This window comes from Brachyistius frenatus, unplaced genomic scaffold (assembly GCF_029030835.1).
Source record: "Brachyistius frenatus isolate BFR_SWC_R1_liver_20210118 unplaced genomic scaffold, ASM2903083v1 Contig_149, whole genome shotgun sequence".
NCBI classification, from domain to species: domain Eukaryota; kingdom Metazoa; phylum Chordata; class Actinopteri; family Embiotocidae; genus Brachyistius; species Brachyistius frenatus.
Genome location: NW_027210748.1, coordinates 630,012 through 645,754, shown reverse-complemented (window position 1 = coordinate 645,754; position 15,743 = coordinate 630,012). Strand labels below are relative to the sequence as shown.

The 15,743-nt window shown below is 40.6% G+C and overlaps 1 protein-coding gene across 1 annotated transcript in view; it reads right to left on the bottom strand.

Annotated features, from left to right (window-relative positions):
- Positions 1–4,976: 4,976 nt before the first annotated feature.
- The window catches only part of LOC138631132 (xenotropic and polytropic retrovirus receptor 1 homolog), a 45,982-nt gene continuing 35,215 nt past the window's right edge, over positions 4,977–15,743 (bottom strand). Inside the window, exons 8-16 of the mRNA XM_069715898.1 lie at positions 14,331–14,420; positions 13,998–14,095; positions 13,494–13,673; positions 13,212–13,374; positions 12,912–13,106; positions 10,230–10,396; positions 9,996–10,135; positions 9,480–9,701; positions 4,977–8,352 (exon numbers count right to left, since the gene is read on the bottom strand). Coding sequence (XP_069571999.1) covers positions 8,298–8,352; positions 9,480–9,701; positions 9,996–10,135; positions 10,230–10,396; positions 12,912–13,106; positions 13,212–13,374; positions 13,494–13,673; positions 13,998–14,095; positions 14,331–14,420 — 1,310 coding nt within the window. The 3' untranslated portion in view covers positions 4,977–8,297. The remainder of the gene's footprint in view (positions 8,353–9,479; positions 9,702–9,995; positions 10,136–10,229; positions 10,397–12,911; positions 13,107–13,211; positions 13,375–13,493; positions 13,674–13,997; positions 14,096–14,330; positions 14,421–15,743) is intronic.

Genomic DNA, 15,743 nt, shown 5'->3' with positions numbered 1-15,743 from the left:
GAGAGAGAGAGAGAGAGAGAGAGAGAGAGAGAGAGACGAAGAAGAAGAACAGGATGAACCAAATGGAGCAGTTTGTGTCTCTGAAGTTATTTTGTGTTTGTAGTCATTACATGCCGCTTTGCTTTCGTGCTTTTAGCCTTTTTTTTGGGCCTAAACGGTAAATGTTTAACTCTATTTGTGTTTAATTTTATGCATTTTATTTGTTCTTATGCATTTTATCTGTTCTTATGCATCTCATTTATTTTCCATATTTTTAAATGTTCCTTAATATCTGTTTTTATGTGAAACACTGCCTGTAATTCTCTTGCTGTGAAGCACTTGAGCTGCATTTCTGGTATGAAAGGTGCTATACAAATAAAGTTTATTGTTATTATTATTAAATGTAACGCTTTCTTTCAAGTGTCGAGTAACTGCAGTGGGAAACTGAGGCTTTACTGAAATCTAAAAATACTCCTGCAGGATTGCGAAGGCTTGTATACAACTAATGAATACACACTGGGACTGCTCAGGTTTTCACACAGCCTTTTGCTTCTCTTTTTTTCTAGAGATTGTACAACCGTGTTTCCCCCAAAAATTGGGACATTGTGTAAAATGGAAATCTAAAAAAAATATGCCATAATTTGCAAATCACATGACCCATATTTAATTGAAAATAGACCAAAGACAACATGTCAAATGTTGAAATGGAGAAATTGTATTGCTTTATGAAACATATATGCTCATTTTGAATTTGATGCCAGCGAGACTTTAAAAAAAAGTTGGGATGGGGCCAACAAAAGACAGGAAAAGTTGTTAAATGAAAAAAAAAACCATCTGGTCGAATATCTCACAACTAATTAGGTTACCTGGCAACAGATCAGTAACACGACTGGGTATAAAAGGAGCATTTTAGAGAGGCAGAGTCTCTCAGCACTGAAGATGAGGAGAGGTTCACCACTGAAATTTCATTTCTGACAACTGTTGTCATTGTCAACCAACGTGAACACAGTTAAAGTGGAAAGTAGAAAACCGTCCTGTGGTGTAACAAATCAAAATTCGTAATTCTTTTTAGAAATCATGGACGCCTCATTCTCCAAGCTAAAGAGGAGAGGGACTATCCAGCTTGTTATCCACGCACAGTTCAAATAAATTTAATTAATTAAATATTGGTTGATTTGCAAATCATCGCACTCTGTTTTTATTTACATTTGTTTTACAGCGTCCCACCTTTTTTGGAAGCAGGGTTGCAGTTTCCTGCCCCAACCAATCAAGAAACAGGATCAATAAACTCATAAACTGGTTTTATAAAAACAATGTTAGCGTTACCACCAGAAAACACAAGTGTTATGTGAAATCAGCTGTCAAGTAAAAATTGCGCATTCAAAATCCCACGTAATAAAGTAAAGTATATGCTGACCAGTGCTCCCTGTGGGTATACTGTAAATCACATTATTCGATTGTTAGTGCTGTATTTTATAGCTGGTGAAGGTGGAGCTAGTTTTTCTATTTATTCAGTTTATTACAGTTCAGGGGCTGAGTCCTAAAGGTCAAATAAATCTGGGGCTTTGTGAGACGATTATTGGAGTTTTATTTATTCATATTTATAGTTTTGACCTAATAATTGCCTTTTTTTGTCAAATATGGATTGCTTTACCTATAGACATGACATTTGTGTTCATTAGCCAAAAACACTGGTTAAACTCCATTTTATTATGTGTTGTCTTACGTTCAGTTTTATCCTTATCCATTTCATTTTTTTCCTGACTTTTGAATTACATTTGAACGTTTTTATGCTCCTTTATATCCGTTTTCATGTGAAGAACTGCATATAATTTTCCTGCTGTAAAACTTTGAGCTGTGTTCATAGTGTGAAAGGTGCTATACCAATAAAGTTTATTATTGTTATATTGATTTTGATTATAATAATATGTAATAAAGGAAGACTGAGTCATGTTGGAGCTTTAGCTGTTTTTACTGAAAACCTGTAACGGGTTGGTGAACTGTAGCATCACACTGCTACAGGAGCCTTACAAGACAACACCAACAGCACAGCCACTGATTCTACAATGCTTCTAATCAATATGTTCACCAATATACTGTATAATGTATTTTAAGAGCTCCGGGTCAGACCACAGTTAGGTCAGAATGTGGATTTAAAATGTCCTCTGTGTTTTCAATAGTAAAAACGCTACTAGATGGAGACAAACATGCATTAATTTTTTCATCAGGTAAAATTTTGCTTCCACTAAATGGCTGTCATTCATGTCAAGGTTGAGTTCACAACTTGCTTTAAGTTCCACACGGAGAAAGCTTTGTGACTGAGCATCAAGTGTCTCACATCGTAAAGTGTCTGAAACTCCCCAAAAATACTCATGTAAAAAAAAAATGGTGAAATATTTGTAAAATAAATCATATCCCCGGGTTGTCGTCTTCCGAGAGGCTCCATGCTGCAAGTGAGGAGGTCCGGTGAGTCCAAGAGGAGGAGGATGGATGTGTATCCAACAGAAGTGGCCAACAAGTGTGTTTGACAGACCAACTAACACCACAGGCAGGGATCAACAAACAACAGATGATTTTAGAGGTCAGACTTTAGAAACATGCTCAAAGAGTGGACGGCAACAACAACAACAACCCTATTTTCCTACTGGTGATTACAGATGTGCAGACAGCTGTTATTGCTTCCTCTGCAGAGACCTTCAGATTCTTCAGAGCATGAAAATGGATTTCAACATTAGAACCTTTGTGTTCAATCATACCACTTGATTACTAAAGCTATTCCTCATGTGGGTCTAATGCTGGATTCACTTGGTGTTCGGAGCAAAAATCAGATATCGTATGTGACTGTAGCTGTATCTGAGATGATGTCCAGACAAAAAGACAAGATGTCCAGAATAGCTTTTAACCTCATAAGACAACTAACACAATATGTTCCACGTCATTAACCAATAGAGACCCTCCACAGTCATCTCAGGCTTTTACAAACAGAAATCAGCATCACAGACACTTGTCATTTTTGTTTCCTGAAGTCGGCCCCTGGCACTTCCTTCCCGATGACATCACGCGGCTCGTGAAAGACATATGATTGGTCGAGAATCACAGTCTGTCATGTCTCTCTGCCGATTCACCTCAAGAATTTATGAATGTCTATTTGATAAAGTGAACATCTGCACAGCATCAAGAGGATGATCTCTGTCTATCCAACTACATTGTTCTCAACAGTTCGTGGGCTCTTGGTCAAACTTGTTTGGTACACTGTTGAACGACACTGTTATATTTAAACATTCCTAAAACATTTTGAAAGAACTTGTTCTCGGTCCAACAGAAGGGCTGGGTATCACTTAACATTTATATTATTTATATATCATTTTCTATACATGTTATTTTATTTCAGTGGTGATATAATACCAAAGTTCCACTGGCTCAATTGGTGAAATATAAACAAAGTTTCATACACAACTTTTCTTTTTTTTCATTTGACAAATATTTGTTCTAAAAACAAAGATTTTCCCGAGAAATAGCTAAATTTGGAGAAGGTCTAGAATGATTTTAATAAAGAACAACTAATGAAAATCCCAAATCAAATCAGACATTAAACGGTGGCTTGTGGAACTCTCATATCATATCAACACATTTCTGAAAGTATCAAAATAATACTGAGATTTGATACCCAGGCCGACCATCAACAGGTGGATCTCATTTGATTGACAGTTGGAAAAAGAAAGGAGGAGATCACCTGTCTGTCACCATCTCAAACAGCTACTAAATAATAATAATACTGCTACTAAAAAATAAGTGTTTTTCATGTTTAAAAGAAATGCCTGTCATCATCTGTAGAAAGAAAGAACCGAGTCGGCCCGCCTGCAGCTGACATGATGAATTCCTGAAGCAAAATATAAATTGCATAAACTAGAAATGATTTGGTCCATTTCCTAGATTTGGATACTTATAACGAACAAACACATTAGTGGAGTCAGGATTCAAAGGATACATTCATAAAGTGAAGGCCGGCTGACTGTCAGGAAACTTCCGTTCTGCTCGGCAATCAGCAGGTTTAAGGTGCAAATGTGCCGGCAATATCCTGAGAACAAATCTTCATCCCATTTCATCTCCCACTCTCTGTGTTGCTGCTGTTTATAATACAACAGTGGCTTAACAACGATCTCATTTGAGTCAACTTAAAAACCTGAGGAATGACAAAATAAAAGTCCTAAAAAGGGACACTGTTCTGTCTGAATGGTTGTATTATGTCTGTTGCATGGAAATACGCAGGAGAAATATTCTGATTAAAAGATAATTAAATGAGGACTATCCAACTGCCCTGATTTCTCTTGTCATCCATGTTTGTTTGTGTGTGTGTGTGTGTGTGTGTGTGTGTGTGTGTGTGTGTGTGTGTGTGTGTGTGTGTGTGTGTGTGTGTTAGGGAGACAAACCCTGAGCTCTGGTGGTGAACAAAAGGCAGCAGCGCTACATTTACTGTCCAAAGTGACACCAACAAACCAACAAAGGTCGAGAGAGCCGACGAGCTGAAAATACTTCTGACATGACTTTTTATTTAACTCATTTTTGACAAGTTATTCATTCTGAACCAAAACTAACTCCAGCTCTCAAAAGTGCTAAGAAAAGTCACCTTAAGAAAGGAAGCATGATGTAGGAAAATAATGCACCCTCAGATGATTTTTACTTTGCAAGACCTAGTATTAAAGTAAGACACTAGATCTCAATCAAATTGATTTCATTTTAATGTGATTTGAACTGCAACACCTTCTAACTCAAGTTTATTTCAGTTTATAGCTTCATCATTAATGGATACAGAAATTATTAACAACTTTGAGCTACTTTCTGCACTGCCAAAACACTGATTGTCCTACATCATCATCACGCTACACGGTGGCATCGTACAGTCGCTGATATCCTGTTGAGTGTAACATGAATGTACGTCTATGCTCTTACTTGAGCCAAAGTACCTGAAATATCAATGAGGACAAATAAAACAGACGCTATGGGAATGTTAGCATGTATTGAGAGCATTCATTACATGTGAGAAAAACAATATCATCAGTTTTTGATTTCACATGAGTAAGAAATGTAGGTTTATTTCTCTAATTGATTTAAACTGAGAATGAAAGACCTTGACAATAATAAGACTTCTCTCATTTCACAGAGTCAAGAGGACCCAAATCAAAACTTACCAAAGTCAAAACATTAAGACACAGAAGTATCTTCCAACAAAGTATTTGTTCTGATGCAGTACACACTAGAGACCTCAGGTGGTTCTTTTACTGTGTATTTAGAAAACGTAAAACAAGGTCATGAAATCTAAAACTCTACTGGAACGTAAATGCAGTTTCCACAAGTCTGATCCACGGAAACTGCATTCACAATGACGAAGGGAGAAACAGGACAACAAAAGTTTGGCATTAAAGTGCACACAATCCTTGAGAGACCCCTATTGCTCACCGTTGGCTGACTTCAAAGCTTTCTGAAGTGGATCACATGTTGATCACTACAATGTGCATCCACAAGCTATTAACAAATTCATCCTGATGAATGCAGAATGGCTTGAAATAAACAGTTGATTGATAAGAGTACTGAAAGAAAAAAAAGAAAGAAAAAAAAAATCTAAACCCATTCTAGCAGTTACTTTAAGACCACAACATGAGCGGGTGTTGGACCCGCTGGCAACACACAACGTGTCAACCACTTTTTGGAATGTGACAAGAAAGCAGAAAACAATAACATCTTCACTGTTTGAGAGACATTTAGAAAAACCTTCCTCTCCAATGGAACCACAGCTACTGACAGCAGAGGAAGGTTTCATTTTGTGGCTGATATCATGGCAGCACAGACTTGACATTAAATCCTGCCATGTCCACACAATGACAAAGAGTTGCTAAACCGAGTTTGCCTGTATGCAGACGACGTGGTGGTGTGACGGAAGAGCCAGATCAAACAAACAGACTGAACTACCAGCCACTGAGGAAAATGACCATCACATCTCATTTACAAGCAGGCTTTCAAATAATCAGATGAATTGCAGGACCAATAAACAAGTAAAGACTGGGTTAAAAAAACAAAAAACACTGACCGGGTTAAAAGTACCTGATGCCAACAACAATGGCTATGACATGGTCCATTCAGCAGAATGTACATTTCCACAGCACAGCAACGTCATAAACATCCCTCTGCTGCTCTGAATTCAAATCTTTATCAATTTAAATATCAATTCCAGGTTTTCCGCATTTTCCTCCGACAGTAAGCAGCTGCCAGAAAATCTGAAAAAATAAAAGCACTGAAATCAACTGGGCAACCTGTAGAAGAAATGAAAGTAAAAACAGCTGAGTTTATCACAGAAAAGGCTGCCGAAATCTACAAATTGCTGAATTTATCAAGGCACCAAGTAAAACATGGAGGGAGCTTTAAATTTGCATTAACTGGAAAGCAGAAAGTGAAATTAGGACATACAGATATATTAAAATGACTTTTTCTCAAGACAAACATGTTTTTTTTCTTTCAACCACCCATTAATCCTGAGTGACACCAGAACATATGTACCCTGTCAGATCCACACCCTCCTTTGATTGGGAAAGTTTGAACCAGTAGGTGACAGACAGATGACCTCTCCTTTTTCTGTTATCGTCACATTTCAATGAACCAGTTTCACAGACGAGAAGGTTTCCAACATTCTTCAGTTTCTCAATCAAGACTTCAGGGGACGAAATAAAAAAAAAAAATCCCTTGGAATTCATCTTAAATCATTTGACAGGAAGTATTTCGCCATCTCTCACACTCAAACATACACAAATAAGTTGACATACATTCATCATTACCATTTCCCAGTGGAGAGTTTCTTTTGTTTGTTTTTTTTTTTACACAGAGCGAGGGGAGTTACTACGGAGCGATTAAGATCTTCATCTTTTTTCCCAAAAGCAAAATAAAAATTCCTTCTCGCGCTGAACAGTCTTTCCAGCTGCTTTTCCAAACAGCCTGAACTTAGCACTTCACTTTGTATTTTTTTCTATTAGATATTTTCAGAATATTTTTACACCACCTTCTACTTTGGTCCGTCTCATATATTTACAACTACGGTTACAAATAATTGCAAGTCTGAGTGTGTGTGTGTGTGTGTGTGTGTGTGTGTGTGCGTGTGTGTGTGTGTGTGTGTGTGTGTGTGTGTGTGTGCGTGTGTGTGTGTGTGTGTGTGTGTGTGTGTGTGTGTGTGTGTGTGTGTGTGTGTGTGTGTGTGTGTGTGTGTGTGTGTGTGTGTGTGTGTGTGTGTGTGTGTCTCTTCTTTCCAGGGTCTCAAAATGAATAACGGTTGAGTGTTACACATCCGTGAACAATACAACGTACTGAAATCACTTTTTGTGTGTGGGAACACATGGTAGGCGTCCCGTTCCAATTCACTTCTCTGAAAAAAGTGTGTCTTTCTGTATTGTTGGTTTCCAAAGCGTGTAAAGGTGCAGGTAGGCAGCTCTGTGATGATTCAAGGGGCGAAGCTGAAGAGCGAAGGAGAGTCAAGCAAGTGACTGTTGGCATCACCAATAGTTCATCAGCATTGTCTGTTGGCGCCGTAATGGAGGATGGGGAAGAGGAGGAGGAGGGAAGAGGAAGAGGAGGAGCAGGAGCAGGAGCAGGAGGACACTTTTCAACCCTTTTAATTGTCTTATTGCAGAAAAAAGAGCTTCTAGTTCATTCCATGGTCCGAATTACAGGGTGACCTCAAATCTCTGGAGGTGCCAATAGTACATCATTTATTGAAGGCCTCTATCTAAGCATTACCTGGATGCTGGGAGTGTAGCACGCAAATAGTTAAAGGACAGCAGGAGGCTTGAAGTGGTGAGACTCTCCCTGTGTGGGATCTGGGACGCACCGAGAGGGTGCAGAGACACTTCACGTCAGGGTGATCGCCTTGTGTTTCCATTTAGCTGCATTGTTCATGCTAGGTTGAGGCTCTAAGGAGAGCCAAGCAATGGTGCTTAAAGAGTCCACTTCTGGGTGGCGGTCGATGTCAAGGAGAGAGGTTTTTCACCCACTGCTCGGGTAAGGTAGAGTTTAAGTGATAAGCCCACCGTTGGTTATTACTGAATGGCCCCGTACTTGGGTTGGTTGTTCAAGAGGTGAAAGTTCTTCCCTTGAAATAGTTTGGAACCCAATCAGAGGCTCATGCGTTGGAGGAAAAAGGTTAAACAGGCATGAGAGTTGAAAACTCGTCCTCGGTTGAGAGTTCAACGCCCGCTCGCTGGGTAAATCCTCATTTAGGAGGCGGAGTTTCCTCCCTTGAATAAATTCTGGACCCAGGCGAGGGGCGTGGCCTGATGTCAGGAGTCATCGTCAGTGTCATCTATCAACACTTTGGTGTCACGGGTCTTAGACCTGAAGGGGAGGAAAAAAGAGAAAGAGGTTAAAGTGTGAAATATCTGCATCATCAGTTAGTGTGTTCGCTCTTTTACTTTTCCACACCTGTGTGCAGTCGTCTCTGTACGAGCGCTACAAAAGTAAACACCGACAAAAACCTTTTCCAAACGCAAACTATTTTGATAATTGATTAATCATTTTGTCGTTTTCTAATTAAAAAAAAAAAGAAGCTAAAATTCTCAGCCTCCAGCGTCTTAAGAAACGTGGTTCCTTTAGTCCTCCGTGATGATAAACTTCACTTGTGGACTTTTGGTTGGGACAAAACTAAGTATTTGAAGCAACACTTTGGGAAACACTGGTTGCAATTATTTTCCATTTTCAGACATTTCAAAGATCAAACAACTAATCAATTCATTGAGAAAGTGATTAACAGATTATTCGATAATAAAAATAATTGTTATTTTCAGCCCTAATTTAGAACGAACTCAAAACTACCAACCCGTAGTAGAAATGGAAAGAATTCCTTATTCACAGTAATATCAACAATCAAAACTATCCATTTAGTTCTGATCCTGCTACTGTTACACATACACTGTTATATGAGAGGAGGTATTTCCATCTGGCAGGTCAACCACCAACTATAAAGAACTACAGTCATGTGTGATGATGTCAGTAACAACACAATCACTGAAACTAGCCTTTACCAAAACCAGCTAATCTCACAGACACACAAACTTCTTGTTTTGTAAATCCAACAGATGATTATTTACTCTGACTGTGCCCGAAGGAATATTACTTCCTGCCTATTTTTGGAATATTATTCCTTGTTGAGAGATTTGTGGAATCCATTTTTCAGAAAGACGAATGAATGAAAGACATCACTGCTTATTTATTTTTTTCATCGAAAGCTAAATTTGTTACATCTGTGATTTATTCTTCAGTGTTCTGTATCATTTGATGATATTGATTTATTTTGTGTGACTCAGAAAGCTGTTAATTTAAATAGTCGGCGTGTCAACAGTAGGTGCGTGGCCCTGTTTGTTGCCAGTCTGAGTTATCAGATAAAAGTGGTCCGGCTTTAGCACACTGATTCTGATCAGTTCTAGTCGGGGCGGTCCGGGAAGGATCCGATGATGAACACTCACTGTGAGGCGAGTCTTGGCCTGCGTAGACTCATGCTGTAGCTCCTCTTCCAGCTCTTCTTGCCCTGCCGGTTCCGGACTCCGTCCTCCTGGTCCATCATCTGCTCCAGCAGGGTCTGGTCGTCAGCGTTGAGCGGAGCCACGCTGATGTCTCGGACGGCCCTGAACTCACCACAGTTATTCAGATGTTCATTTTCCAGTCGGAAGAAGTTCCACACGAAACGCCTGCGAAGGAGAAACTCTGACAATTACCGCCCAGTTTTACTTACATGCTCCAAATTTACAGTTTTCTCCGGCACCATCTCTATAATATACAAACGTAAGTCCTACCAGATCCACGCCTACAGTTATATGAAAGGAGATAGCAACATTTGTATCTGACTATTCATATGGTGCTAAATCTGGAAGAGGAGAGCAGAAAGGCTAAAGATGAATAATAGGAGGAAAAATAAATGGAGCATGAAAAGAAAGGATGGATTTAACAGAGAAAAGGGTAGAAAATAGAGATATTTTATGTACCTAAAGACCTCCAGCGGAGCCAGTACCGTGGCCAGTATGTCAGAGATGCCGTGAAAATCAGTGAGTGTGGTGAGGGAGACAGTTAAAATCCATGAAAAACGCAAGAGCACATCCTCCACTATGGCACTGTAGTAATAGGCCTGGAAGGAGAGCACAAAGAACAGGAAGAAGACACGCATCAACACATTTCTGATTTCTGATAAAAGGTACAGAAAGAATCAGGAGGAGAAATACCTTCTGTGGGTAAACTATCTCCTCTCTCAGAAAGGTGTTCTCCCCAGCGTTGCGGTCAAAAAGGCCCCAGTCCATCTTCAGATCCCAGACCAGCGTGTAACATGAGCTGATCACCAAACAGCCGATGTACAAATACAAGAAGATCTGGGCTTCGGCCGGGGCTTTATCTGAGGAGGAGAGCGGTGGAGAGGTAAGTGAGATGACAAACAGGAGACCGTACGATACAAATGGAAACGTCACATACAGTCAAAGTTTCAGTTTTAATTTAATTTCCATCAATCTGAACACCGTGACGGTGAACGTGAAAACCTAGTTTTAGAAATGTTTGCAAATTTATTGCTAAAATTCTGAAAGTATTCAGACACTTTGGTCCAATCCCATTTCCCACCCAGTGTTGTCTTGGCTGTCTGCTTCAGGTCGTCGTTGTGCTAAAAGGTGAACTGTCTCCATTCAAGAAGGACCACCTTGTGTTTGACTGCAATCATTCCTCCCTCATCAGTTCTAACCAAACAACGCTTCACCTCGACAGGAAAATAATGACAATAAAACCAACTATCTTCTGTATACTCGCATGTGTTTGGTATTTAATAGAGCAGTGATCAACAAAGTGTGGCTCGTGTTCCCCTGGTAGTTCACACGGCTCCTCCTGGTGGGCCACAAGAGCCTTCCTGAAAGACCTAACAACTGCTCTCCAACTGACCCAAGATCAAAACACTTAGCATTTAATTTCATGTTATTACAAACAACAGTTGGATTCTGACAGCTCAGCGGTTGATTGCAATGAGTGGACGAGGTACAAAACACTGTCGAGAAGCAACAATGAACCAGGTCAGAAGAAGTTCTCCACACCAAAAAGGAGTCTGAGTCTGCGGTTCAGTGAAAAGATGTTTCCACACACTGCCCACTGCTCATTCAGAAATTGTTGGTATCTGCAGCACTAACCTGCTTTATGGAGTAAAGAAACCAAATATTCATAAATTACGGCTTTGTCTACAAAGATATTTAAAATGAACTCATATCATCTTATGCACCACACTGAACATGAACCAAAGAAGGCAAAGGAGAGAACTGTCTGGGGAGATCAGAGAGAAGAAAATAGGTAAGCATGAGACATGTTAAGACTATTAGAACATCTTGATGTTCCTCCAGCAGTAATTACTACTGATAAGTTGAAGGTCCACAGGCCTGGAGCCATCCTCCCTGGACGGAGTCGCAACAGATAAAGATCAACCCCAGACTGAACAGAAGGACGGTGATTATAGTGAACAAAGAACCAAGAAAGCTTTTCAAAGAGATTCAAGCTGCACTCCAAAGGTCAAAGGTGAAATCTCAAGACTATCAAGGCATTTGGGAACAAAACGTGCTGCCCAGTGTTAGAAACTCTGTCTCAGTCTCAGGTTACCTGGAACCTGAAAACTAAACAAAACTAAAACCACCCGAGAGCAACTGGGAGCAAAACATTGAACGATCCTGAAGTGGCTTCATGAGTCCTGACCTGAATCTCTAAAAACAGCTGAAACATGCAGACGCCCTTCAAACCTGAGACCAGTGGAGCAGTTTGCTCAGGTCGAGTGAACCGAACTCACTGAGAGTGTTTTTCCACCAGCGATCCCTCCATCAGGTTTTCTGTCCTCTGCAGAGGACTTCTGCAGCTCTGTTCCAGTAATTTTATATTTTTGGTCACATCACTGATCAAACACCTCCCTGCTTGGTTGAGGTGAAAACACACCAGCACCGAATGCCACGCGTCAAAACCGCCGCTCTTATAATTTTCAATACTAAACTCGTACATTGATGGCAGCTAATAACAAGCATCAACACTAGGACACATCTGACCACACGTTGGAGCCACAGCAAACGTCTGAATACTTCGTCTATGAGAGATTGCAGATTCACATTTTAAAAACGTGTTTTCACTTCATCATTATTGGGGGTACATTGATGTATAAAGTGACAATTTTATCAATTTAAATCAAATCTAAAACACAATAAAGTATGCAAAGAGTGGAGTCCTGGTCTGAGTACTGAGTGACTGTAGCTGCCCTTCTGTGTTGATAAGAAAACTCAGAACATTATTATTAAACCATTTCTGAAATATTTAACCTCTACAGAAAAAAGGATTCTTTAAGAACCTCAGATTTCAATAAAATTTCATGTTAACTATGTTATGTTATACCATAACCATGCATTACAGCTCACATTGGAAACTCAGCATAATGTGTTTCTTCAACACAACAGTCACATCCTACTCACTCCCTTTTACTTTTACAAGAATACTGTTATCACTCAAAAATGTGTCTATTGCTCGATAAAAAACCGGTAAAATCCCTAAAAGCAATAAGAAGAACAAAAAGTTATATTTTGTATTAAAAACAATTGAAGCTTTTAGCTTGTTTTACTGGTTTAAGATGAAATTTTGTATTTTGTTTAAAACATTTTGAACTTTGTTGTATATTCTGTTCTTATGGCCTTCACCAGTTGACAGATCATATCTTAGGAAAAAGAACTGAACTATGGGCAACGTACAATTTCGATGGACTCATTTAAATCCTACCAGAAGGAGCATTTTATTAAAAGGCAAAGTGTCTTAAAACAATATATTTAAAGATACTTAAAGGCTTGTTTCAAGGCCAATGCTTAATCAATTGTTGGTCTAATGAGGTTGTCACATTCAAACTTTACCTTTATGTGTGCTGTACAGGGCGGAGAAGGTGACGACAAAGAAGGAGGTGGAGTATTTCCCTGCGTTGACCAGGTGAGGGAAGGCCCTCTTGGTGTCACGGTAACGCCGCAGACACTGGACGAATCGGAACCAAGCAGGAAGACACTTGATCACCGCACGAACGCCGTAGGAGTAGGAGTTACACATTTCTTTACCTACAGAGGACGACATTCAACAGCGTCAGTCATATCATGGCGCGTCTGGATCACATCACCTGTTCGCACAGCAGCGGCCACGGCTGGATGTTCATCCTACGCCACCTTTGCTGATGAGTCCGTCGTGTTTTTTCCAGTCCAGTTCAAAACTGTAGAAACAGATCATGTACTCCAGATCCATCAGAACCACCACCAGAGAGTTCAGCTGGTCGGCCAGCCAAAAGTCTGCAAATCCAACGCGATGAAACGGCGCCGTCACAACTCGAAACTGCAGAGAAAACAGGAGGAAGAGGAGTTTATTTTCAGAATAAAAGAGAGGAATTCCACAGAAGCTGAACAGCGGTGACACAACCTTTACACATAAACAACAGAGACTGTGGAATTTACCAGGAGTTTGAGCAACCAGAACCGTGACTTGTAGTAGCAGGTCTTGAAAGGGTTGATGAGGAAGAGGAGGAAGAAGCCGTAGAGAGCCAGAGGGTTGGCCTGCATCGGTACCAAGATGCTGTCGCTGAAGAGGCAGGACAGCAGGCTGACGCACCACAGCACCCCCAACAGACCTGCAATCTGCACGCACACGCGCATGCACGCACGCACGCACACGCACACACACACACACACACACACACACACACACACACACACACACACACACACACACACACACACACACACACACACACACACACACACACACACACACACACAGAAGGGTTGAGTCAGTGTTCATTAGCATGACATCCCTTCACGGCAAGGCTGAGGGGAACATGGCCTGAAACCCAGGAGGGCAAATGGATATTAACTTCTTTGAATTTTTTTTTTTTTTTTTTTTCACTTTCTAACGTGACCCGAGTGTGTTCAGGACACGTGTCGATGCGTGTGGTCTCTGACCTCAAACAGATGTTGGTGGGACAGGTTGTTTCTGGGGTTGAGTTCAAATATGAGGACATGATTAACGCCTGCCTGCCTCCAGCCGTAGGTGTTGATGCCTGGAAGACAAAAAAACATGGAGGTAAGAACAGGAAACTTTTTCAGCTTGTTGCAAACACTGAACCTTAAACTGTGATTTTTATAATGTTAACATTGCAGTTTTGAACTATTATTAGGACATGACCAGAACTTTTTTCCAGTGCTGAAAAATGTTCTTGCCTTGAATGAACGGAAACTTGACTCCCAACTTAGCATCCAAGTGTGTGCAGTATGTGTGTGTTTATGAGCGCATACCTAACAGGAAGAGGAATTCTATTAACAGGAAGCCCCCTCTGTAGATCCTGACCATGGGCCAAACATCAGAGCTCCGGATCACCACGGCTCCTGATGGCGGGGACAGATGGGAAAACAGTGTGATAGGTGACACAGCGAGACAGATAGTCCGGTTCTGTCGGAGGTTCCTTCTTGTTAAAAACGAGTTTTTCCTTCCAGCTGTCGCTCATGTGGGAATTGACATGTTGGCTTTCTCTCTATGACGTTGTTTGGTCCTATTAAAAAGACCTGACTGTGTTGAGGGCCTTGAGATGACTTGTGTTGTGATTTGGTGCAGTATAAGTTAAACTGAATTGAATTTGTCCATTATGAGTCAAAGAGTTTCTGCGTGTTTGACAGTCGAGAGTTATAACTCATGTTACTGGGTAGGCTGCCATGAAGAAGAAAAAAAAAATCAACAACTATAGAAATGACATTTACTCCTTTAAAATACTTTGAGTTCAATGATTTTAAAGACAAGTAGACACACTATCATATATAGGTTATGACAAGGAAAAAAACTAAACTATAAAAAAGAGATTAAAATAGTTTGTAAACATGTCAACGCTGTTAAAAGAAAAACGCATTCATTCTGAACTTTGATGCAGTGATTGATTTTCTGCTTCCTTCTGTGACCAAATACCCAAAATATTGCAAATACACTGCTCAAAAAAATAAAGGGAAAACTTAAACAACACATCCTAGATCTCAATGAATGAAATATTCCAGTTGAAAACCTTTATTCATTACATAGTGGAATGTGTTGAGAACAAAATAACAGAAGAATGATCAATGGAAATCAAAATCATTATCCATGGAGGTCTGGATTCAGAATCATACTCAAAATAAAAGTGGACAAATCAGATCACAGGCTGATCCAACTTCTGTGGAGATTCCTGAAGACAAGTCCAAATGAGTCTCAGTAGTGTGTGTGTCCTCCACGTGCCTGTATCACTCCCTACAACGCCTGGGCATGCTCCTGATGAGACCACGGATGTTCTCCTGAGGGATCTCCTCCCAGACCTGGATCAAAGTATCAGTCCACTCCTGGACAGTCTGTGGTGCGATGGAACGAGACACGATGTCCCAGATGTGCTGGATTGGATTCAGGTCTGGGAGACGGGCGGGCCGGTCCGTAGCATCGATGCCTTCATCGTGCAGGAACTGCTGACACACTCCAGCCACATGAGGCCTAGCATTGTCATACATCAGAAGGAACCCAGGACCCACTGCACCAGCAGATGGTCTTCATTGGGTCTGAGGATCTCATCCCAGGACCTAATGGCAGTCAGGTTACCTCTGGCTAGCACACGGAGGGCTGCGCTGCCCTCCGAAGAAACGCCTCCCCAGACCGTCGCTGACCCGCCGCTGAACCGGTCACACTGGAGGATGTTG